Source organism: Crocuta crocuta, unplaced genomic scaffold, assembly GCF_008692635.1.
Source record: "Crocuta crocuta isolate KB4526 unplaced genomic scaffold, BGI_CrCroc_1.0 scaffold236, whole genome shotgun sequence".
Classification (NCBI taxonomy): Eukaryota; Metazoa; Chordata; class Mammalia; order Carnivora; family Hyaenidae; genus Crocuta; species Crocuta crocuta.
The window spans coordinates 253,790-279,965 of NW_027530998.1; the positions used below are offsets into that span (position 1 = coordinate 253,790).

Here is a 26,176-nt window from a genome sequence, read left to right on the forward strand (position 1 = left end):
AACCTGCTACCCACCTCTGAGAGTCACTCTTCCAGCAGTTAAGTATTAGTATCTTCATAATCCAGTCAGCTTAGTTCAGCCTTAGAGATGTTTAGCTTTACTCATTACTGACAGTGCTGATGCCAGCTGAGAGAGCACACCAGAAAAATTATTTAAAACCTATCATCTTTTGGGGAGCCTGGCTGGCTCAGTTGGTAGAATGTGCAACTCTTGATCTCAGGGTAATGAGTTCAAGTCCCAGACTGGGTGTGGAGCCTACTTTAAAATATAGTTTTAAAAAAAAAACTTGTAATCTTTTCTTATTTGTCCTTGGCATGTGTATATGTCATTAAGGTTTCTGTCCTTTAAACTATGAGTTCACTCCAGACCAATAGGGAGGACTCGGTTCTCACTTCCATTGTCTTCATCTGCCCTCATGGATCCTCTTTCCCCAGGCTTTTTCCTGGGTTAACTTCACAGGCTCTGCTCATCCCCAAACCACCCATCTCAAAAACCAGTGATGGGCATGGAGGAGGGCACTTGTGGGGATGAGGACTGGGTGTTATATGGAAACCAACTTGACAATAAACTATAAAAGAAAAAAAACCCAAACTGAACACTCCCATAGCAATCACTGCTCACTACTCTTAAAACCACTAAATGAAGTGATGTAGGTAAATCAAACCCAGGGAGGTGAAGTTGGAAGGTTCCCTTTTACAGTTACCAGAAATGAAAATTGCCCCTCACGGCTGAAGAAATTTCTTCTGAGCCATTTCTATTTTCAGTCTGTCTAAGTTTCTATTTCAGACTCCTGTGGCTGGAAAGGCTACAGATTATTATGGACCATATGTATTTTGTAATTTATAGAAGTGCTTGCAAGGATCTTACTTCAATGATAGGAGGGGTAGAGGAAATTGTTGAAAGTTGTATCAAAGTTCTACTTCCTAACCTCAGGGCCAAACACCAATGGCTTGGTGTGGAGTTGGCATTGGCAAATATATGAGAAAGTTTGTTTGCTTGACTTTGAAAGATGTTGGTGTTTTCATCTGAAAACTTTTGAAAAGACTTAATCTATTGAATCTTCCTTTTCTATTAATTCAGTGTAGGAAGTTTGTAGAAGGTTCATTCAATTCAGTAGACAACACACAGACACACTAGCTGTGCCTGCATCAGAAGAATGATACTGCTCTTCACTCTTTCATCCCCCTCAACACCTACATATACGTTCCCCACACTCATTCTCCTGCATAGCAAAAGTTCATGGCCCATGTAAATTTGCTGTATGATTGAACTGCATAGAAGATGGTTTTTATTAAAGTGTGGTCACAGCTCCTTGGAGTTTGCAGGAAACTTCCAAGTCAGAGACCTTTACATTGAATGGCTTCAGAAGATGGCAAGATGTATTTTTAATTCAGAAGAGAACAACCCTCCAAATTTATATATAACTTGCTAACCACTTACCACACATGTCTGAAATGTCCATTTAGGGAAGTGTCTCTTTGTCTTTAGAAACCAGTTTCCACAGGAGAAAGAAACAGTCAGAGGTAAAAGCAAAGTCTCTCCTTCCAGCAGAGCAATGTGTGGGCCAAGGACAAAAGTGCTTATTCAAGTTACCATCCCACTTCAAAGAAGCTGATGGCTGTGGGGGAATCACAGAGGCAATTTACGGGAAGTTTGAACTCTTCACTAATTTCAGCCAATACAAGTATTATTCCCTTTTTAAAAAAATAAATGGTTTTAAATAAAAGTGTACTTCGCATAGTAATTTAATAAAGCTAAACACAGTATCAAAATGTTGATCATAAGCTTACCTCCAAAAGGCCTAAAGAATGCACTTTCCATGGACACAAATCACATTGTAATTACTTCCTTTTTCTACCTCTTGGTTTAAAACCAAACAGCTAAGATAAGGTCTGTTGGCATGACAGTAACTCATGAATTATCCCCTCTTCTATAGGGATACCACGTATTAACTCTATGGGGCAGGATTAAGAGCATTATAAATTCAGGGGGCTTAGAATAAATGTGCTTCTGTTCTCCAAACCCCAGTACAAGGCTGGTTCTTTTATTCTGTGACTAGAAAGAGCTTGTTAAAAGCTTTTCATGCCTAGTAAAGTTCAGCTATATAAAATCCTACCTATTTCAGACTATTAACTGGGTATATGCACTCATACTATTTATGGCTGGTATCACCATATTAGGAATGGTTCTTGAACTTTACTGAGAATCAGAATCCCCTGGGGAGATTTTTCTTTTCTTCAATCAAGATATAATTGACATAAAACATTGTATAAATTTATTTTTTTAATGTTTATTTATTTATTTTGAGAAAGAGAGATAGAGTGCAGGGGAAAAAGCAGCAGAAGAAGAGACAGAGAATCCCAAGCACGCCCCATGCTGTCAGCTCAGAGCCCAACACAGGCTCGATCCCACCAATGGTGAGATGGTGACCTGAGTGGAAATCAAGAGTCAGAAACTTTACCAATACAGGTGCTCTGTAACATTGTACGAGTTTAACACAACACATGTGCAATGTGTTGATTTGATACATTTATATATTACAAAATGATCACCACCACCATAGCATTCGATAACACCTCCAACATATCATATAATTATCACTTCTTTTCTTGTGATGAGAACATTAAAGATATAGTCTCTTAGCAGTTTTCAAGGATATAATACCGTACTGTTAACTACACTCCCTATGTTATGCATTAGTAGATCCTCAGAACTTGGGGAGTTTATTAACTGTGCAGCTTTTCTAGTCTGACCCTTGTAAATCTGGATTCCATAAGTTGGACTGTGGAATCTACCTGTGTATAAGTGTGCCCACATTGTCCTGATACCTAAAGAACCAAGGTCATATTTCACACAACCCTGGCTTGCTCTATCCATGTCATTCACCACCATGTTCTTCATGCCAGCAAAGAGCCTGGCACATGGTCAGTGTGCAACAAATACTGCTGAATGATGGACTTAAAATCAAGGCACCTAGATCAGAAAGCTCATTCATCTTTTTTTTTTTTTTAATGTTTTATTTATTTCTAGGAGAGAGAGAGAGAGACAGCGTGAGCAGGGGAGGGTCAGAGAGAGAGGGAGTCACAGACTGAAACAGGCTCCAGGCTCCAAGCTGGCAGTCAGCACAGAGCCCGACGCAGGGCTCGAACCCACGAACCAAGAGATCATGACCTAAGCGAAAGTCGGACGCTTAACCGACTAAGCCACCCAGGCGCCCCAGCTCATTCATCTTTAACTGATCACTTAGACTCTGAGCTCTAAATTTTCATCTCTACCAAAAGAGAATCATGTACTTCTATATAGAGTTTAGGGTTGTCAGTGACAAACAGCAGCAACAAAAACAATTTTGGCTACCTAAAGAAATAATTGGAAGGACATTGGGCAAGCCATGGAATCCAGAGGGAGGCTGCAAAATCAGTGGAGGCCATGGGGAACTGGGCAGCAGGAACCATGACGAGGTCATGCCATGGGCAGTCAGGTGAAAACACAAGTGTTGAATCATTCAAGATTCAAAGCTGTGGATGAGATCATTAAGACTGCCATCCTGGCTCTTGTGCCCTGACTGCTAGGAGTCTATTCAAATTCCACAGTGGAAATGGAACTCACTGTCCCCCAAGACATACAATAGGATATTTCTCCAAAAGAAGAAATTTGGAATGCTGGGCAACTAAATGTACATTATGTTATGATCAGCTTCACTTTAAGAAATCCAGAGAGGTTAATAACTTAAAACAAGTGGGCAAAGTTGTAATTGTAATTCAAATATTTCTTTCTTCTCTCTTTAGACCTCTCTCTTCAGGCTCTACTCTTCCATCATTCCCTTGGGTTTGGGTGATCTTGGGCACTCTTCTTCAAACCAACAAGATTAATTTTTGACCAGAGGAGATTAGTAGAAACTGAAAGTTTGTTCCATTTCCTGATTGTGTGCTATTATGAATCACTTGCTGTTAAAACAAAACTGTCAAAGCACCAATTAAACATTTTAAAAGCCAACTAGACTTCAAGGAGTAGAGAGAATCATCTCCAATTTACAGTAAGAAGGAGCAATAACCATTGCTTTGCATCATCTCCCATATGTGCCCCCTGTTGGGAGTCACACCAGAGTTGGAGATGCGTCACTGGTACTGACATGATGACTGAGTGGACATTCCCTTGAGACCTAGCCTTCCAAAGCCAAGCTGATAAATTCATGTGGCTTTCAAGAAGTTGATGTCAGGAAATGAGATGTGTGATGTATGAGATAGTGCTTCATAAAATATGAAAGAATTTTGAAATTCAAGGTATTTTCCTATCTCTTCATTACTGTGTTTATGTATTTCCATTGAGTATCTCAGGAGCCTACTAGAGCAAGTCAAAGAAGGGAAGAGGGGTGAGCTCTTAGACAACTGGCTTTAGGCCCACAGAGGCCCAGCTTCTTCTCTGCCTGGAAACCCTGGTGCTCAGAGCTACTTACAATACCTTGAGGCCAGGGTAAAGGCCCTTGCAGCACTACTTCTGTGGAGGACAAGGTTGTTAGAGCCAGTTTGTCTCCTCCACAAATGGGGATAACAGTTGAAACACTGACACGGGGGCCTGGTCATGGATTTTACTGATACTTGAATCAAAGTCATCCATTTTGTCAGCTTTGTCCTTAAAGCTGTGGGCAACAACATAACTCAAAAACTTTCTTATGGACATTCACCTCTAGAGAACACTATAGCCCGCACCGGCCTCTGCTAAAATGAGTGTCAAGTCACAGAATAAACACTTTCATGTCATGGAGCTCAGGGACACTGCTCTAGTTGTATTCACAGGCAGGTCCTGTGGTGTGCCAGTGCTGGTGAGCTCTGATTTCTCATCAATCCCCAACTCCGCATTCAGTGAGCTCCCATGGGTAGCAAATGCCACAAGTCAGAACTATTTTCAGAAAGCTGGTTTTAAAACATTTACCAGCACAGGGATGCCTGGATGGCTCAGTCTGTTGAGCATCCCACTTCAGCTCAGGTCATGATCTCATGGTTGGTGAATTCAAGCCCCACATTGGGCTGCTGTCAGCACAAAGCCTGCTTCGGATCCTCAGTTCCATCTCTCTATCCCTCCCCTGCTTGTACTCTCTCAAAAATAAATAAATATTTAAAAATAATAAAACATTTACCAGCACTTTTTTTTTAAACCAATGAAACAAAGGCTTGTTGTATATCACTGAAGTAGATAGGAGGTCTATGGACATGACTCAAATTTCTGTTCACGTAGTTTGGGCAGCTGCTGCTTTTGTGTTCTTTACTAAGACCTCTTATGTTTCATAATTAAGAAAAAAAATTGCTGGGGCACCTGGGTAGCTCAGTTTGTTAGACATCCAACTTCAGCTCAGGTCATGATCTCATGGCTTGTGAGTTCAAGCCCCACATCAGGCTCTGTGCTGACAGCTTGGAGCCTGCTTTAGATTCTGTGTCTCCCTCTCTCTGCCTCTCTCTCTCTCTCAAAAATAAATAAACATTTAAAAAAAGAAAAAATTTGTTGTACAAGAACATTTCAATCACCCTGAGTAAAAATAATGCTAATTTGTGCTTTTAAACTCTGGGCCAGCACGTATTACACTTAGAAACCCAAGTGCATGCTGTAAAGGTACTAAATTGTTGGCTGACTTTCACATGGCATGGGCCACACCTTTTTTTTTTAAATGCATATTGCATAATGCCTGACATATAGTAGACACTCAGTTATCTGTTCACTTGAAAACAAGAACAGAGCAATGATAATGATTTAGTTTATGCATGGACCCTAAATAAAACTGAACCATAGAAGGAGATTTAATAAGCCTTTCTTTGTTCATGACTCACAGAAGAATGCAGCAAAAAAGTGTGAAAGTCACCACCTTTGACTATATATGTAGCCATGTATGTATTGATATTGCACTTCTAGAACTTTGACCTACTTGTCTATAGGACTTCAGTCTCACCACCTGCAAAAAGCACCCTACTGATTTCTGGAAAATGTGTAACAAGACCGTCAGTGATTTTTGCTCTAGCTTCCTTGCCAGGATGCATCACAGCTGCCCTACCGAGGCCTTCTGAGGATGCTGCTCTATCACCCTGAGCCTTCATAGCCTCGGAGATTAACTGCTATCTATAGCACAGTTAGGGGAAAGGATCTCTACGCAGTTCCGTCTCACTTCCGAAGACAATATGTTCTGGACTTCAAACAAGCATGCTTCTTTCCAGAGATGTTATCACACAGAGTGTCTTCAACTTGGCATTCCAACCATCTATCAATGGTCCCAAACAGTCTTTCAGTTTGGGTGGGGATGGAGAATTGACTACCCCACAATACTTCTTTGTGGACCTTGCAATACTAAAAAAAATGTTGCCTTCACAGCACTAGAACAAATAATCCTAAAATTTGTTTGGAACCACAAAAGACCCTGAATAGCCAAAGCAATCTTGAGAGGAAAAGAAGCAAACAAACAAACAAAAAAATCAACCTGGAAGTATCACAACCCCAGACTTCAAGATATACTACCAAGCTTTAGTACTGGCATAAAAATACACACATAGGTCAAGGGACAGAAATAAACCCATACTTATATGGTCAACTAATCTACAACAAAGGGAACAAGAATATACAATGGGGAAAAGACAGCCTCTTCAATAAATCATTCTGGGAAAACCAGAAGATTTCTGGATGAATGAAACTGGACCAGTTTCTCACAACATATGCAAAAATAATTTCAAAATGCATTAAGGATCCAAAAGTGAGACCTAAAACCATAAAAATCCTAAGAGAAAACTTAAACAGTAATCTCTTTGACATTGGCCTTAGCAGCATTCTTCTAGAATGGTCTCTTGAGGCACGGGAAACAAAAGCAAAAATAAACTATTGGGACCACACCAAAATAAAAAGCTTTTGCACAATAAAGAAAGCCAGCAACAAAAGGAAAAGGCAACCGACCAAATGGGAGAACATACTGGTAAATGATATATCAGTTAAGGGATTAATATCCAAAATATGTAAAGAACTTATAAAAACTCAATGGCAAAAAACAAATAATCTAATTAGAAATGGGTAGAGGATCTGAAAAAAGGACCTTCTTTTTCCAAAGAAGACACACAGATGGGCAACAGACACTTGAAAAGATGCTCAACAGCATTAATCATTAGGGAAATACAAATCAAAACTACAGTGAGGTATCACCTCACACTCATCAGAGTGGCTAGTATTCAAAAGACAAGAAATAAGACGTGTTGTCAAGGATGTGGAGACAAGGGAAAGCTGAGCTCTGTTAGTGGGGATGCAAACTGGTGCCCCCACTGTGGAAAACAGTATGGAGGTTTCTCAGAAACTTAAAAATAGAAATAATATATGACCCAGAAATTCGACTACTGAATATTTACCCAAAGAAAATGAAAACACAAATCCAGAAAGATATGTGTGCCTCTATGTTTATTGCAGTATTAGTTATAATAGCCAATGTATGGAAGTAACCTAAGTGTCCATAGATGGGTAAAGATGTGATATAGAGATAGATATAGGTATATCTAGATACACACACACACACACACACACACACAATGGAGTATTACTCAGTCATAAAAAACAGAATGAGGTCTTGCCATTTGCAACAACATGGATGGACCTAGAAGATATTAAGCTAAGCAAAAGGTGCCTTACATAGCAGGAAAGCAGGTGTCAATATAGTAGAGTCACGGTTATTGGAGGAAACATTCTTCATTATACACCAACAAGTTGAGAGTCCAAAGTAAACATGTTCTACTCAGGAGGAAGGTAGGGTATTACCTAATTCTAAGCTTCAAAAATATCCATGTTCCATTTCTCACCCATCTACAACACCCTGCTTTGATAAATATAAATAAAGCCATAGCAGTAGAGCTAGAAGAAAACATTTAAAATATCTTTGTACTGCCAATGAGGAAGTATTCATTTAGAATACAACATCGGAGTTATGCTGAGCGAAATAAGTCAGGCAGAGAAGGACAAATACCATATGTTTGCACGTATAGGAGGATTAGGAGGAACTTAACGGAGGACCATGGGGGAGACGAAGGGGGGAAATAGTGGGGGAGAGGGAGGGAGGCAAACCATAAGAGACTCTTGAATGCTGAGAACAAACTGAGGACTGATGGGTGGGGGGGGAGGGGGGAGATGGGCATGGAGGAGGGCACTTGTGGGGATGAGCACTGGGTGTTATATGGAAACCAACTTGACAATAAACTATTTGTTAAAAAAAATTTAGATATATATGTTTACAATAAAAACTGCTAACATTTATATTATAAAAAAAAAAAGAAAGAAAGAAAAAATACGACATCGGAGTCCTTGAAGAAGATGCTCAACCTGTGAACTTCAGACCCCTAGTGGAAGGCAGAGTGATTACACAGGGTTCTCAAGTCCACCTGAAAAGTTGGGCAGAAAGCAAGAGAGTAAGGGGAGGTGAAATTGGAGAAAAGGTCAGGATCCATGTAAGGAGTTAGCCACCTAAGGACAGTGAGAAGCTTTTGAAGCAGAGCAGTGAGATGATCAGGTTTGTGTTTTGAAAAGATGACTGGCAGCAGGGTGAAAATAGATTGGAGTAGGGATGGGAAGAGAGGCTGTTGCAGTAGTCGTTCCAACAATAAACAATGGTGACTTGGAAGAGGAAGTGGCAGTGCAAGGTGACAGAAGTAGACAAAGCCAAGACACTTTAACAGATACAAATGACAACTATTGGAGACCAAGACTAAGGGAAATGAAGGAAAGATGACTTACTGGCTTCTGAGAAACTAGGTGGATGATGATGCTATTCAGCATCTGGACTGGAAATATTGGAGGTAGAACAGATTTTGGAGAAACTAAGTTCAGTTTTGAATATGATGGGTTGGAGAGACCCAAGAGGTCTCTATGAAGTAATGACCAGTAGGCTGTCGGATAGATACCAATGTGAGTAGACTTATAATCTAAATTTGAACGAGGAGAAAGACATACTTGCCTAGGGAAAGGGTGTCCAGTGAGAAAAGGAGCTTAATGTCTGGCTAGACAAAGGGGACACACTGGAAAAGGAATATGAGGCCAAGAGGATTGCCTGGGGGCACCTGGGGTCTGAGGATCAGCAGCTGCTAAAAGAACAGAGTGGTGCCAAAAACTTTCAAAAGTAAATAGGGATACTCTTGCTGGAAAGCTAAACCATTGATTTTTATTTATAATATGCAGGACTCCATACATGGTTATAACATAAAGATACACTCAGTGAAAAGGAGAGATGAGGAAATAATATGTAGATTAGGGAATCAATGAAAGAAACAAGGTGACTATTTCGTTAATGTTTGTTGTGGTGTGCTTTAAAGGGCTGGAAAACTTGACTACACTTTGACATTGGTATGTAGTAGCCTCACTGTTCTCTGAAAACTTTCTAATGGTAGAAGGTTCACACCTCGCTCTGCTGAGGCCCAATGTGATTGAATGCTGGAGCACTGAGGCATCTGATTTTGTAACCTCGGGGCCAGGAAGTTGGATACGGCCCAGAATTTGTTGGATTACTTCAGATTTTTAGGGGTTTTTCTCCCCTCTTTGATTAACATTTCAACCTAATCAAAAAATCTCAAACCTCACAATATACTTTTAAAAAGAAACAAACCAAATCACATAAATGATTTGAACACTGAAATAATATGCAGCACAGCCCTCAGCACTGCTGAGTCTTTACCTGAGGATAGGCCTTTTTCCCTTCCAGCAAGCTGTTTTCGTAAGTAATGCTGCCACCTAGCAGTCTTCTGGCAAATCTCTGTTTTGAACTGAAGGCACATTTTAGCGTTGTCTCAGATTCACCTTATTTGAGATGAACTTGAGCAAAACTTGAAATATAAATTTAACTACCTTTGAAAAATACCTTTTCCACAGACACTGGTCTTGAAATCATTATCTGGAAAACAACAGACTGTTGTAAGCAATTCAGTTGAAATAAAATTGATGGTAAAAGGTAAAACACCTTCTAGGTAAGACTTCAGTACATTTATAACTAATATAAATCTCCATGGGTATCTCCTTAGGGAAAATAGACCAATATTTTTGCTGAAAGTGGGTAAAAATAAAGTGTACATGATCAGTCTCAAAAGGAATAGCTTTTGGACCAGAGGACCTTCAAACTGAAGGAATCATAAATGTCCAACAGAAAACTAAGTGGCATTTTAATTCATGTCAGGAGCTTGACTTACAAACTAAGCCAAAGATGCTTTTTTTAAAAAAATGAATAAGATCTGGAGATCTGTTGTACATCATTGTATTTATAGTCAACAATATTTATGGTACACCTAAAAACTTTTAGGAGGATAGATCTCATGTTGTATTCTTACCAAAATAAAATGCAATAAGTTAAAAATTCATAAATTTTTGTGTTTTCACAATGGTAAAAAAAAGAATCTAAGATTTATTAAATGTTTGCTATTTCCCCAAACACCAAGCAAAGCCCTTTCTTGGTTCTATGTTCCCTACACAACTCTCTAAGAAGGTATTAATCCTATTAATACAGGAGGACCTGAGCTTTGGGGATGGTGACAAGGCAAGTGAGTGTTGGAGAGGGACACAAACCCAGAGAGTCTGATTTTAGAACCTGAGCTCTTACCTACCAGCAATCTATCAGAAACAAATAGACACCAGATTTTTAGCAGGTTAAAACATTTGTTAACAGAATGGAGTAAGTTTCTATTTTCTATTTGAGTTGCTTTTTAAATGGCATAAAAGAAAATTTTCTCAGTTTGGTCAGAGTGACCTTTGTCTTATCTCCTATTTTATTGCAAACGACTAAACATTATGAGAATTTTTAACTCTACAATAGGCCCTCTGTTCAAGGCCTACTGGCCTACCAGATTGGTAGATACTTTGGCTAGTTTTGCCACCTCTCTATTTTAGTGACATTTCATTTTTTTCATATCTTAGGAAAGAATGTCTTTCTTGTTGATGGCACTGCTCCGCATTTAGCTGTCAGTGGCCACTTTTGTCCTGGATGCTCTCACTAAGGGATCTGTACATCATACCCTGAGGAGATGACTTGGGTAAACATGTCTCTGAAGACAATTTGAATGTGCATATGACAATCATGCTCTGCTACCAGTGCTTCTCAGACTTTAAGGTGCATTCAAATCATCTAGGAATGGGGCACCTGGGTGGCTCAGTCGGTTGAGCATCCAGCCTCGGTTCAGGTCAAGATCTCCCAGTTCATGGGTTCGAGCCCTGCATCAGGCTCTGTGCTGACTCTCAGAGCCTGGAGCCTGCTTCAGATTCTGTGTCTCCCTCTCTCTATGTCCCCCACCCCCGACTCATGCTCTGTTTCTCTCTGTCTCAATAATAAATAAAAACAAAAAAATCATCTAGGAATCTTGTTAAAATGCAGGACCTGAGATTCTACATTTTTAAGAACCTCTCACATGAAACTGATGGTGCTAGTCCATGGACCATGAGTACTAATGTGCTCAAAACTACTCAATTTTTCTTGGGTATGGGGAGAAAATCTAGCTTATTTCTGAAGTCAGGGGGGAAAACCTTCCCCATAATTTTCTCATTTTTCCTGTTTTTATATATCCAATCATAAAAATCAGGTTATAAATCAAGTTACGTGTTTTTATGTTTTTAAACAAAGGTATCCATAAAAGCAATTTTAAAAATAAAAATTTAAAAATTTGGCCCCTAAATCCATTGGTTCAAATTACTCTTCTTGGATTCAAAGTCTTTGCAATTTAAACCCCTGCCATAAATGAGATCATGGAGAGTCATTCTGGAAACTTCTAGAACCATCTGGCTACCAGAGAGCTGCCCAACCTCCAATCCCATCTTGGGGCAAGCAGAGATAAGGCTCCTTTAGTCAGTATAAGCTAAACCTAGAACTCTGGGCATTAAAAAAGACCAAAATCAAACTTTAGAATGGCTCTGGAATTAGTTCCTTGACCCAGTGGCCCTATTTTAACAAGAGCCAATTGTGGAATTTCCTACATTTATTCAGAGTCCTCTTTCAGGGTACTTTTGTCCCTATATCCTTCCTGTTACTGTCAGCATCACTCATTTTTGCTCTAACAAGGATATATATAGTACATATAGCAGAAGCAAGTGTAAAACTGCTACACTTGGTTCCCAAGATCAAATTGTACAAGAGTGAAATAAGTGAGACATAGAAATTGGCCATTTTCAAAAGAAAAAAAAAATCATTGCCTGTCTACACAGAATAAGTAACCAGAATAATGTTATTCAGTCTAGGAAGGCATTAATAAAAGAATAGTGCCTAGCACAAAGGAGGTAATGGCTTCCTCTAGTTTGCATTGGCAAACCCATACTTGGGGGTACCATGGTGTTCAGATGTGTGTGTACACATGTGTGTGTGTGTGTGTGTGTGTGCATGTGTGTGACTCAGTGAAAGTATGGGAAGGCAAAAGGAAGAGCAGTCATGATTGATTTAGGAGAAACAGTGAAAAAGACCCAACAGATTTCAGAAAGATAACCACCATCTGGTTTCTCTTTTTGAAGATAAGTAATGAAAAGAAGTTGAGAGGATCTCACACTGTGTTATAAGTTAAAGGACCTAGGGATATTTGCCTTTGAAGTGTGTCTATGTGGGTTTTAGAGGGAAGGTTACTTCAGACCTGTTAATGGGTGGATGGACAGATGAATGAGTAGACGGATGAACAGACAGGCTGTATATATCTATTGCATATACTATTATATATATCTATTGCATATACTATACGTGTCAGGCACTCTAACAAGAACTATACGTGTACTGGATGATTTCATTCTTCAAAGAATTGTTTAAAATTAGTAATAATTCCCCATGTGAAAACTAGTAAATATAAGGCTAGATAAATTAAGTGACCTGTCCAAAGTCATTGACTGGGTGACTCCATAGTTCATGCTCTTAACCTCTAGTTAATAACCCTATGTGACAGCCATGGAGGTTCACTGCTTAGATGTCCCTTAAAGAAATAATTTGCTGGCCGGCTGTGAGAAGTACAGTCAGCTGACAGCCTCCAGCTGTTAGCATCTCCAGGATCTGGTTGTGTCTTCTACCAGAGACCATGCTGTTTCTGAGAAGCCCCAGTGACTGAGCATGGCAAGGGTCACAGGACCTGGATATTTCTGCCCATTGTGGGCTCCTCTAATATATAGTGTTTTCTGAGAATATTCCCATTAAGTTGTCATAGACTTTGTCAGATCAGCACTGTAGTCTGATGCTCTCTCTGCCCACTCCTGCTCCCTGCCCTTTTATCTACTACAGGAGTAATCCTGAAAACAACATCAAAAGAAACTTCTTTCACTCCATCTCACTGCTTCCTGAGGGACCCAACTGGCACATACCGCGTCTTCAAATACTTGGAGTGCTGTCATATGAAAGGGCACTTAGAATTGTTTTCATACGGTGATGAGGTGTTGGATTAGGAGAAACTGACTGAACTAGCAAGGAAGCAGCTTTCACATATGCATAGGAAAGAACCTTTTAACAACTAAAACTGCACAAACAAGGGGATAGGCTGCCTCAACAGTGATGAGTTTTCAGTCACTTCAGTCATTCAGGCCAAGAGGAAAACCACTTGTAAGGTTGTGTGTGTGACATTACCACAATCCCTACCCCATACACCATGGAGCGTCTAAGATGCTAAACATCCACAATGCTAAGTGAGTAGCAAAAAATCAAATTTTTGGGGAAACCACACCAGGAAGACCATACCTTTGATTTTTCAGTGGCTCGATGGGTCTGGTTTCATACATCCATACTTGTACACTCCCAAGGTAGCCCACCCATTGTCCACATACTTTTATTTATTTTATTTAATCAAAGAACTCCTAGCAGGTGAGTTAAGGCTATAGGCTCATTGTCTGCACGGGCTTATTTGGCAGGATCAAAAACAAACCACGCATATGCTTTGTGAAACATACTGTAGTAGTGAGTTCAGCATCTGATAAAACTTTAATGACACCCTCCCCTGACACCTGGTTCTCAAGCTCAAGAACCTGCATACCTGAGACTGAAAGATTCTCTACCTCAAAGCTGTTGCCTCTCTCCCTTCACTAAGACATTTGACACCAAGGAGGAGACACATAACTTGCCCCCTTCCAGCATTTCCACAGTGGACAAATTACATAAGTAATTATATATTTCAGATGGTGAAATAAAAGGCGGGAAAGTCTGGCAGGAAAACAGTAATCTAGTCAGCATACGAATCTGTATATGAGGAGACATTTATTAGGTGTGCAAATATTTACTGAGCACCTGCCAAAGGTTAGACTTTCTTACAAGGACGGAGGGCACAAGGATGTGCTTGACAGAGTTCCCTGATCTCCTGGAGCATGCTTTCAAATGTCATTGAGATGGGCACCTGGGGGGCTCAGTCGGTTAAGTGTCCAACTTCAGTTCAGGTCATGATCTTGCATTTTATGGATTTGAGCCCCATGTTGGGCTCTGTGTTGATAGCTCAAAGCCTAAGCCTGCTTCGGATTCTGTGTCTCCCTCTTTCCCTGCCCCTTCCTCTCTCTCTCTTTCAAAAATAAATACACATTTAAAAGAATAAAAATTAAAAAGCCAAATGTCATTGAGAAAGCCTGCCGACCCTTCACTGAGAGAAGCAATCAAAGCCACACTCACAGTGACCTGTAGAACCTCCAGTCTGATGTCTTTATCCTCTCCCCATCCCCAAATTTCTGCAGCGTCCCTGTCATTCATACTCTATATTTTCAAGAAATATTTCATTATATGTAAAGTGCTCTGAAGCCAATTCATAAATTTGCAAGGGGAGTTCAAAAAAAAAAAAAAGCAAGCTCAGCAATATTTGGGGACTTTTAAAACTGATGACACAGCTGACCTATTGGAGACACAGGCAGTGGGAGGGCCCTCACTGGTGTAAATAAATAGGAATCTCTGTGCTCAGAACCCACAGTTTAGACTCAGAGCTGAAGTCTGCACTCCACCTCGAGGCAGAATGAGGTTCTCCCTGGGATCTCTGCTTTTCATACTGCTGGTCTGCAGCATCTCTCCAGTCCATGGTGAGAGCTTTCACTTACCTTATCATTGTGCTTTGAGCAGAAATAGTCTTCAGCCATTTCTTTTATTTTTAATTAGAAAATGGGGAGCAATATGACTGAAATGGGCAAGGGGAGACTGGTCAAGTCCTCCCAAATTTCTAAAAGTAATGTGCTTAGAGATTTAACTCTTAGAAGTTAGAGACACTTATGTTGTTAAGATTGTCATCCATAGATAGAGATACTGAAGTCCAGTGTTCATGTGACTTATTGTTGGTTTGTCTATTCCTGGTCTTTTTCAGATTCAGTTCTGCTATAACATTCTTTCTATGTATCTCTTCTTGGCTCTGCCTTTCAATGCTACTCCTTCTGACTAAACCCTTTATAGGGTTTAAAGATAATTGACCTCAACAGGTTGGTCTCCGGCAGAGAACACTTGGTGCCATTCTATTTGGCTAGCTCTCACATGAGTCACTGTGAGCACAACATGAGCACTTAAGTACATGCTTTCTGCAAAGACGTAGACTTCCAAGTCTAAATGGGGCGACCATGTTTGTGTAAATAGATAAACATCTAGTTGGGTTTATAAGTTTTTATACAGCTGAGGAAATCCAAGGCATGTACAGAATGATATACTCTGCTCAGGGGCGCCTGGGTGGCTCTGTTGTTAAGCGTGCAACTTCGGCTCAGGTCATGATCTCACAGTTCGTGGGTTCGAGCCCCATGTCAGGCTATGTGCTGACAGCTCAGAGCCTGGAGCCTGCTTCAGACTCTGTGTCTCCCTCTCTCTCTGACCCTCCCCTGCTAAGGCTCTCTCTCTCTCTCTCTCAGAAATAAATAAAACATTAAAAAAAAAAGTGATATACTTCGCTCAGGTATAAAAGACAAATTTTTTATCTTAAAGTGTAAGGTATTGTTTTTCCATTATTTTGCTTCACATTTTATTTTTATTCTTCAAAAACTTCATCTTTCTCCTCCTCCATAAACCTTTCCCATTGCCCTGGCAAAGTTCTCTGTTCCCATCATGCAGTTTGGATCTTGGGTGTGAAATACAACATTCTGTGACATTTTAGTTTTTGTTCATTTGTTTCCTCCACCAAATTGTAAATGCCTGAGAGCCAGGGCCCTTTTATTTGCAAATATGTGTAAGCATGATATTAGGCACTGGGTTTAAGAGGGAAGAATTCATTAAAATACATAAGATAGATTAATTTATAAAAGTATCTAGTACTAATGACTTCTGTTGTTGAATAAAAAGTCTTGAATTTTTATTATAAGCCTTTCGTTGGTAATAATTTGCAACTGAGATGGACAGGCATATTAAACAAAAACAAAAAATATCATCTGTGGTATTTCCTTGGAGAAACAAGGAGGGGGACGGTGAGCATGACAAGCGCAGCTTTTTACAGCTCTGGGACACTGTAAGGAATTTATGTCTTTGGTTTTTATATGTTTGGAGGGAAGATCAAGTCAGTTGATTTTACATTGTATTAATTATAAGTGAGTTTTAAGTCCCCGGAGCAGTGGTTCTCAAATTTTATTATACAATCACCTGAGCACCAATATAATGCTATCACAAATTTAACAGGTGTTGTGTTTTTAGAAAGCTAATTTTATTTTGAAGGTTTTGGTAGAAAATGTTTGAAAATAAGCTAAGACAAGCAGAAATACACAAACTAAAGGCATCTGGGTGAAAACGCTGACTTGAAATTTTTAAATCTTCAGATGCACTGTATGAAAGATTAGTAATTAGGGGCGTCTGGGTGGCTCAGTCAGTTAAGCGTCCAACTTCAGTTCAGGTCATGATCTCATGGTTCATGAGTTCGAGTGCTACGTTGGGCTCTGTGCTGACAGCTCGGAAGCCTGGGGCCTACTTTGGATTCTGTGTCTCCCTCTCTCTCTGCCCCTCCCCCGCTTGTGCTCTCTCTCTCTCTCTCTCTCTCTCTCTCTCTCTCTCAAAAATAAACATTAAAAAAAAAGAAAGATTAGTAATTAAATTCAAGTTTTGAATTATATGCCAAAGGGATTAAAATAACTGATTGTGTTTACAGGTGTTCTGGAGGCCTATAACACAAACTTAAAGTGTAAATGCGTTCAAGAGACCTCAGTCTTTATCCCCTTCCAACTCATTGAAAGGGTTCAGGTCTTGCTTCCTGGGAATGGATGCCCAAACAAAGAAGTCATGTAAGTTGCAGGAGAAAATGTATGTGATTCTTTTCTCCCAATGAAAATCAGATCAAACGTTGCCATATAGTATTTTTTTTTAGTATTGTTGACATATAATGTTGCATTAATTTCATATGTACAGCATAGTACTCTTATTCAAGAATTTCAAAGGGATTGATTTTGAGAGTTGCTAATAATTTTCAAGCTAATAATGGGACTCAATAATATTTGTTAAGTACCTACTTTGCAGCAGCCCTGAGCTAAGTGCTTTATGCACATTTATTCATCATATTCCTTGAACAGCCCTATTAAGTTATGTCTATTGTTATCACTCCTCTACAGTGCAGACACTGAGGCTTAGGGAGGTTAACTAACTGCCCTGAGGCACACCCTTAGAAAGGAACAAAACCAGGACTCCACCCAGGTGATCCCCTTCCAAGCCTCTTCTCTCTTCCATCAAATTCAAATCACTAACAGAAGCAGACATTTTGTTCCCCAGAAGTTAAAGAGCAAGAAAATAAGTACCCACTACAGTCCTTGGTCTGAACATCTATTTTATGGGATGGTCCCTTAGCTTTAAGATGTACCAACTTTGATACCATTACTCTGATTGAAGAGTTAGGCTAAGGAGTCAGTCGTGGCTGCAAGAAATTTAGTAGGTATTTTCTTTAACTGAAATGGCATTGACCCTTTGTTTCTCTGATGCTTCTTTTTCAATACTTTCAGAGAAATCTGTAGATACTTCTATCATAACATTTTCCCTGGCACATCAAATGAGAATTTACACATTGCATGTAAAGCCCCTAGTATAGTGCCTGGCACAGTAATAAATGTAATAAATGTTCAGTAAATGTTAGCTGTGATTATTATAGCATCACTGCATTGAAACAATCATGTTTGAGGCTCTCTTTCTCTCTCGCTCCCATTCTCTCACCAGAAATAAGTTCTTTATAGACAGGGATCAGATTTATTTGTTTCTCTACTCCCAATGCTTTATCCTTTACCTGGCACAGAGCAGAGATACAACAATGTTAGATTGTTACACTGAATATTTTAAAACAAACCTATAGATCTTCTGTGTATCACTACTTGGAACTTTGATTTCTCCTTCCTAGATCTATCTTTATGAACCGAGCACTCACAGTACCTGGAAGTATTAGACACAGCATCTTTCTCCACATTTCCTAACTTCACTTTCTCTAGCAGCTCTGCCCCTGTACTTCTTTAGACATTCAATCTGTTTGTAAGCAGCCCCTTTTTGTCCCATTTTGATATGTGCTTTGGGTGTTGCACTAGTTGTGTTCAACTTGTAAAAAACAAATATGGGATATCAAAAGCATGAGCAAAAATTTTAAAAAGCCATTATACTTTTCCTGATGTCTGTACCAATGAAGGTTTTAGCTAAACCACAATTGTTGCCCTCAAATTCAGAGATGCTATGTCTAGCTATGACCTTGGGGGCAATTCCTCTGGCTGCATAGAAACCTGAGACTCTCTCTCTCTCTTTTTCTTTTTATTACATTTCCTCTCTCCTGAGTCAAGTCTCTAACCTCTCAACCTGAGGAGATAATGCACCCTAACTTTCTCTTCATTAACACCAAGCATTTTGAAGTGACAGAAGTTTGATTTTATATCTTCCCACCAAATTCTGTGTTTCTGAATTTTAACCAGACATAGAAACAAAAGCTGGAAATTATGAGAAACACATAGCAATCAGGGTAAAAATGCTCTGAGTCCAGATGGTCAGAAATCTATTTTCCATCATGAACTCAAAAACCAAAAATGTTATGACCTCTGACCTCTCTCAGATTTATTTACAAGGGTGGAGTTTCAAAGCTAGATGGACGGATCCTTGCTATCTGTTGTTTCATAGCTAAGGTAAAGGTGTAGGTCAAAGGTCACCCCAGTAGAGGGTTGAGTGTCCCAGTTCGCTATCACCTGGGAGACCTCACATCTTTCACTGCAGGTAAAACATTCAGAACTGTGTCCAGCACTTACTGATAACCATTCAGACCCTGCCCACGTAGAGTGATGGCTAAAAGTGTGCGTTTTGGAGGCAGATAACCTTCATTTGAATGCTGCCCTGCCTTTGCAGCTTTTGCACACTCTTGGACAAGTTATTTAAACTCTATAAACCTCAAGTTCTTCATCTAAATGTAAGGAAATAACAGTTCTTGACCAGAAGATTTGTGTGAGATTGACATAATCCATGTTACTTGCTGAGTATAGTGACTGGCACATTGTAAGTGCTTGATCAATATTAGCTATTAATTATTGTTGCTGCTTTTGTTGTTGTTGAATCTCTCAGAGCAGTGAAAGCCTCACTAACTAGAGGGTCAACAAAATGCCAGTGTCACTCAGAGTGATCAGCTCTGTAACCTCCCCTTTACATTTCATTGAGTTTGTTTTTCAAATAAAATTTCCTCAAGAGAGTGTTTTTAACAGTTTATTCTGTTCTCCCAAGCTCAACAGACAACCACATTTTAAAGATAATGTGATATAGATTTAGAAGTGAGCCAATCTTAGCTATTTGGTCCACCTTCAATTCATGTAAAGATTATCAGCAAAGCATTAACCCCTGACCTGTAGATTCTGTGAATCTCATCTTCAGCTCCACTGGCTCACACACAACCATTCCACGAATGGTGTTTTCCTCATTCCTCAGACCTCACGCTACAAGTCACCTACTTCAGATCCCAAACGGCCCACCTCCAATTTCACTTAATTTACATTTTTCTACTCCACTCTCCTTAAGTGCAGGATTGACTAAAATGTAACACTATTTTATTTTTATTTTGTTTCTTTCCCCCCAGCATTTGGAAGAAGAATAAGTCCGTTGTATGCTTAAACCCTCAGGCTAAATGGGTACTAAAATTAATAAAAATGTTACGGAGGTAAGTCAGATATACCAAGGGTTTTCAGATTCCATTCTGTACTGAAGGGCTTCCCTTTCATGGGTAGTCAAAATGGGGACGATTTTAATTATTTATTTTTTTAATATTTATTTATTTTTGAGAGAGAGAGAGCGAGTGAGAGCACGTAACTGGGGCAGGGGCAGAGAAAGGGGACGACAGAGGATCTGAATGGGCTCTGTATTGACAGCAGACAGCCCGGTGCAGGGCTTGAGCCCATGAATCATGAGATCATGACCTGAGCTGAAGTCAGATGCGTAACTGACTGAGCCACCCAGGAGCCCCCAAATGGGGACCATTTTAAATTTGTAAGAAATTCCTAAGACAAGTATCCATTCTTCACTATTATTACTTTTCAAATGAGTACGGACGACTCATTTCAGTAGCTCAATAAACTGAATGGAAAGCCAGTTTTTAGAGAGTCTCTCTGTGAACACGATTCTCTTGTTCTTGTTTTTCTTTCACAGAAAAAGTGCTGTTTAAACTCCACAAGTTCCAGTGCTTAAGAAAAGGATCAACTGATGCCAATATCCATACTAAGGACACCTGCAAACCCCTTCCTTCTGCTCTGGGTTTTAGTTTGTATTTTACTGACTCTTTCTTTCCAAAAAAAAAAAAAAAAAAAAAAAATCTTCCTCATANTGAGCTTTTTAAAAATCATAGTACCCTATATACTTGGACTTTGCATTCTTATTAATCAGGAGGAAAGTTTCCTTGAGGATACTTAGTAATTAATAACATCGGTTTCTTTGAATAGCACACCTATTGTTTATGCTAAATTTTCCTAGAAAATAGGGGAATAAGAATTTAAACCTCAAATCTGAACATGTGGCTTGAATTAAGAAGGAAATGATGGAATTCATTTCAATCATTTCACACTGTAAGAAAAGCAGGCTTCCATAACAGACTGAAATCTGCCTGGGAAACCCAGGGAGTTTTACAAGAGACAGAGGGCTCTCATCGTAGATATCTTCCATTTAAAGCTCACTATTGAGAAAAATGGTGAGTTCGAAAGAGTTCTTTTATTTGATTTACCGTCATGGACAAAAACTAATAACACTCAACAATCTCCAGACTTATATTTGTAGAATATTCAGGAAAAGCATTTAAAGCTGATATTCAGATGTCTCCTTTTACACATTTGCTTTGACAAACTTTTCTTACTCATATCTTTTGCACAGATTTTTTTTCCCCTTTGTCTCTGGTACCCGATTCTTTAATGCTTCCTATTAATCTACTGCTATTCAATAAACTCGAGTAAACATTTTACTTAATTATGAGGAACTCGTTCTTAACAGAGCATTTGCTCAAATTTAGACATTCTCTGACTCATCACAATGAAAAGTAGGATTTCATCATGTTAATTTTTGTTTGCATGATGCTTGCCTTTTACAGTTGTTTTAAATTATGTGGCAATGGGTAAGTGAAGTTATTCCTGGTATTAACACAGGGAAAAAAATGCTTGACCATCAGAGCTGCTTTTCCTCAATATACTCATCATCATGTCCACCAGAGATTTCCAAATTCTTACCAAAACCTATTTTCACTGTCTCATTGTATTGGTTCTTAAAATCTCCAATGTTTCCTGTGACAAAGTTGTGCACTGGGTTTGACAAACAGAAAGAGTAGATCCTTAAACCCCCATCCCCTCCTTTCCTGGATGCATCCTGGCTCTCCCATCAGGGCTGGGCTTGCCCAGTGGACTGGGCTCCACCGCCCTAGTGCCCCTCATTCCTCTTGCTGCTTGGGAGAGCCCATTCTAATCATGCCCAGGTTTGAAGCTATATCTGACTCCCACTTTCAATTCTCTCTTTTTAATTTTTTGATTTATTTTTATTAAATAGATTTCTTGGATGGGAGTAAAAAGAACCTATTAATACTACTTTTTCTGTTGTCTACTATAGGAATCATAAAATGGATCATAAAATACCATCAAAATCATGCATTCTAGAACTTTCCAGATTTCTACTTTTAGAGGCTGGGAATCCCATTACTCTTTAATTTTGTTTAGGTCTTTGAGAATGCAGCTAGACGAATATTCAGGATCCTCAAATAAGATGTATTATCATCTCATATGAGGCAGCAACTCATGTCACCCTCATTTTACAGACATAGAAGCTGAGACACACAGGGGTTAAAAACTTGCTCGAGGCCTTACAGCTACTAAACAATAAACCAGAATTCAAACTCAGGCAGAGTGCATGCTTCTAATCACCACACTATGCTGACTTTCTATGGAGCAGACATCACCAGCTTTAATTTACAGAAGGTGAAGCTGAGGCAAATGGACATTTACATGCCCCAAATCACATAACTAGTAAGAAGACAAACCAGAATTCAAACCCAGGGCCTCCTGACTCCTAAGCATATGTATTTCTTACCTCAGCCCCTTTGTCCACCATCCTTTTCAGGGCCATTCAAAGTTCCAGAAAGTTCAAGCCCCCTTGGGTTGAGAGGGCAGCATGAAAACAGTGGGTAAATGTGGGGTGAGAAACGTAACAACAGGACCAGGGAGGGTTCTCAAACTTGCTTGCTTTATCACTCAACCACCAGCTTCTTAAAAGTCACAGTAGATTTCGAGGTGTTCAGCCTGATTTGGGACAGGGATCTCAACCCACAGTTAAATGCAGGATAACTTGTTGAGTCATTTAATGGAGTGTCTGAGGAAAAGTGATCATTAGCTGATCGGAGTGTAATTGGGTTCAGAAAGGGAGATATAGTGAAATGGTAAGGCAGAATTCAGGTAATCCATGGCTACATACATACAAACATACATAATCAAATTAATGAAAATCCAGAGTAAAATAGAACTGAAGGGAAAACACAAGGTAATGCTGACCAAAGCAGGATGTTCAACTCCGGGAAACAAAATGCAGGAGTAGAAGGCCAACGTATGCAGGGAGATCTTGGTAGCAGAATGTAGGGAATCTCTCACAAAGCAAGCCAAGCCTCAATTGCTTTTCTCAGACCTATCTGACTGATAGAAGCCCAAGGAGGAAAAGAGTCTAAATCTTAAAGGGAAGCAGAATTCTACTTCTATCTTCTGAAGAAGATAGAAGCCTTAGCCCCATCCCACCTGGACATGGCTTGCCCAGCTGTATGAGTTCTGCCTTAGTGGTTTCCATTTTCTATTGCTTTCCTGTCTACAACTCTTTCCTGTCACTGAGATGTGTCATTTTATGCTCCCAACTCTGTGTAAGGACTGGTACATTTCCCAGGGCTGTTTTTTTGCTCTGAGGTAACGTTTGGTGGTAACTTTAAACAGAATGAATGTGTTGGTTTACGGAAAACTTGGTGGAACTGAGAGAGGAAGCCCATGGGTCAGAAGGGTAATATTTGAAAGAGAAATCACATCATTTTGTGACCCTCAAGGACAGAGGTTCTTGATGCCTAGTCCCTCTGAAGAGCACCATTGGCAGCATCTGGACACTTGTCAAAATACATATTCTCAAGCCCCTCTCCAGACCTACTGAATCAGAAATCCAGGAGTTGGGCCCAGAGTTTTAATAGACTGTGGTATAACAAAAAATGTATTTCCTGGTACAGAGCTCCAACATTCCTGGGAATTTCCTGACTCATAGGAGTGTCTTTTGTTCAGAATGAGCCCCTTTCAACCACACCTAAGTTTACGCTAGTGAGGTGACCATTGGTGGACCCTTAGATAGCTTCAGGATGGGGGCTGATTTCCAGAAGAACCAACCATGTAATTAAAGAGTTGGAATTTTCAGCTTCACCTCTGACCTCCAGGGAAGGGAGAGGGGCTGGAGACTTTCAATCATCAACCACACGTATGTGATGGAACATCCATAAAAATCTCTAAACAATAGTGTTTGAAGAGCTTCTGAGTTGGTGAACACATTGAGGTGCTGGAAGGGTGGTGCATCTGGAGAGGATATGAAGCAATATGCCTCCCCACCCTGCTCCTGCCCATACCTCATCCTATGCATCTGTTCCACTTGGCTGTTCCTGAGTTGTAGCTTTTATAATAAACGAGTAACAGTAAGTAAGTCACTTTCTGGGATTCTACGAGTCACTCCAGCAAATTATCAAACCTGAGGCAGGGTCGTGGGAATCTCACAACATGTAATTAGCTAGGAAGAAATGTAAATAGCCTGAGAACCCCATTTGCAGCTGTTATGTAAAGTGGGAGGAGTTTTGTGGGACTGAGCGCTAAATCTGTGGGGTCTATGCTAACTACAGATAGTCAGTGACAAGATTGAATTAAATTGTTGGACACCCAGGTGGCATCAGAGAATTGGAGAATTGGCTGGTGTTAGTAAACACTTGAGGAGGGGAAAAAACACTTTCACAAACCCTCCAGGTGATTAAAATTTGAAAAACATTGTTCTAGGAGAAGGGCTTCTAACCCTCAAAGCACATTAGAGTCATCTGGAGAGCTTTCTTCTAAGTATCAGGCTAATTGTTGTAATTTATATATAATAAAATTCACCCTCTTTAAGTATTCAGTGAATTAGCTCAAATTACTTCTGTCTTAGTCAGTTTGGACTGCTACTGAAAAGTACCACAGACTGAGTGACTTATAAATAACAGAAATTTACTTCTCACAGTCTGAAGATTGGAAGTCCAGGATTAGAATGCCAACATGATTGGGTTCTGGTGAGAGCCCTCCTCTGGGTTGCAGACTGCTAATTTTTTCCTTGTATCCTCACAACGAAGAGAAAGAGAGGGAAGTGAGCTCTTTGGCAATCCTATTCATGAAGACTCCACCCTTATGACCCCATCTGATGCTAATTATCTCTCAAAGGTCCTCCCTCCTAATATCATCATATTGGAGGGTAGAGTTTCAGCATACGAATTTTGGGGAGACACAAACATTCAGTTCATTACAACCCCAGCCCCTGTTGTGTTCCTATAATTTTGCCTTTTTTGGAATGTCATATAAATGGAACTATACAGTATGCATCTTTTTTGCCTGGCTACTTTCACTTTGCATAAAATTTTCAAGATTCATGTTATTAAATATATCAATGGTTTAATAATTTTTGTTGCTGACTACTATTCCATTGTATGCATATACCACAGGTGATTCAGTCACCAGCTGACGGGCATTTGAATTGTTTTCAGTTTTTGACTATTATGACTATACTTGCTTTCAACATTAACACACAAGTCTTTGTAATAACATATGATTTTGTTGCTCTTGAGTAAATACCTAGAAGTGAGATTGCTAGGTCCTATGGTAGATGCATATTTAACTTTAAGAAGATGCTAGACTGTTTTCCAAAGTAGTTCTACTATTTTGCATTCCCCTCAGCAATATATGAGAATTTCAGTTCACATCTTTGCCAGCAGTTGGTATTATTAGTCTTTTAAACTTTAGATATTTTAGCAAATGTGATCTTAACTTGTATTATTTAAAATGGCTAATGATGTTGAACAATTGTTAATGTAGTAATTTCAGATCCATACATTTAGATTAGAAACCTACCTTATGTGAAAGACTCTCCCCATTGAGTCACATTGATAAAATTTTTAAGAAGGAATGCCAGTACCTTATAGTCTTGATTAGTGTAGCTTAATAGTAAATCTTAAAATTCAGGATCACAACTCTTCCTATGTTGTCCTTTTTCAGAATTAATTTGGACCCATGTCCTTCACTTTTTAATGTGAATTTTAGAATCACCTTGTCAATTTCTACCTCTCCCCCCAAAACAATTTTGACTGGATTGTATTGAATTTGGAGAGAATTGGCTTCTTAATAATACTGAGTCTTTCCAGTCATAAACACAGTACATCTCTCCATTTATATAAAACTTACCTAATTTCTCTCAGCAATGTTTTGTAGTTTTCCACATTCAGATCCTATACTCCACCCCAGCCAAACCATGAGCTGTTACCTGTAAAGGACAGTCATATGAAGAAGCAAGATAAACAGATGTGTTCCTTATTTATCATCCATTTAATTTGGGAAGTGGTCAGATGTGTCTTCTAGCCTAACTTCAATTGAACAATATTTCTCTCTCCTTCACAGAAAAGTAGTAAATAATTTAAAGTGATACGATGGGATACCTTCTAATTCCCTCCTATCAGATCTACAAGTCTACCAACCCCCCACCCTTATCAATTCCCTTTCCCCACATCAGAGTAGGCAACTTTCCTCCTCATTC

At 39.5% G+C, this 26,176-nt stretch overlaps 1 protein-coding gene across 1 annotated transcript; it reads left to right on the plus strand.

The window, feature by feature from the left end:
- The first annotated feature begins 14,930 nt into the window (after positions 1 to 14,930).
- On the plus strand, positions 14,931 to 20,531 carry CXCL13 (C-X-C motif chemokine ligand 13). Its single transcript, XM_077770540.1, has 4 exons — positions 14,931 to 14,994; positions 17,022 to 17,154; positions 19,950 to 20,030; positions 20,516 to 20,531. The coding sequence occupies exons 1-4, from the start codon at positions 14,931 to 14,933 to the stop codon at positions 20,529 to 20,531; spliced, it is 294 nt and encodes a 97-aa protein (XP_077626666.1).
- The last annotated feature ends 5,645 nt before the right edge of the window (positions 20,532 to 26,176 follow it).

Excerpts from the sequence above, each read along its gene's own strand:
- CXCL13 (XM_077770540.1), top strand. The coding sequence starts at position 14,931 with ATGAGGTTCTCCCTGGGATCTCTGCTTTTCATACTGCTGGTCTGCAGC. Across the intron at positions 14,995-17,021 it reads CAGCATCTCTCCAGTCCATG|GTGTTCTGGAGGCCTATAAC; the intron begins GTGAGAGCTTTC and ends TTGTGTTTACAG. Across the intron at positions 17,155-19,949 it reads TGCCCAAACAAAGAAGTCAT|CATTTGGAAGAAGAATAAGT; the intron begins GTAAGTTGCAGG and ends CTTTCCCCCCAG.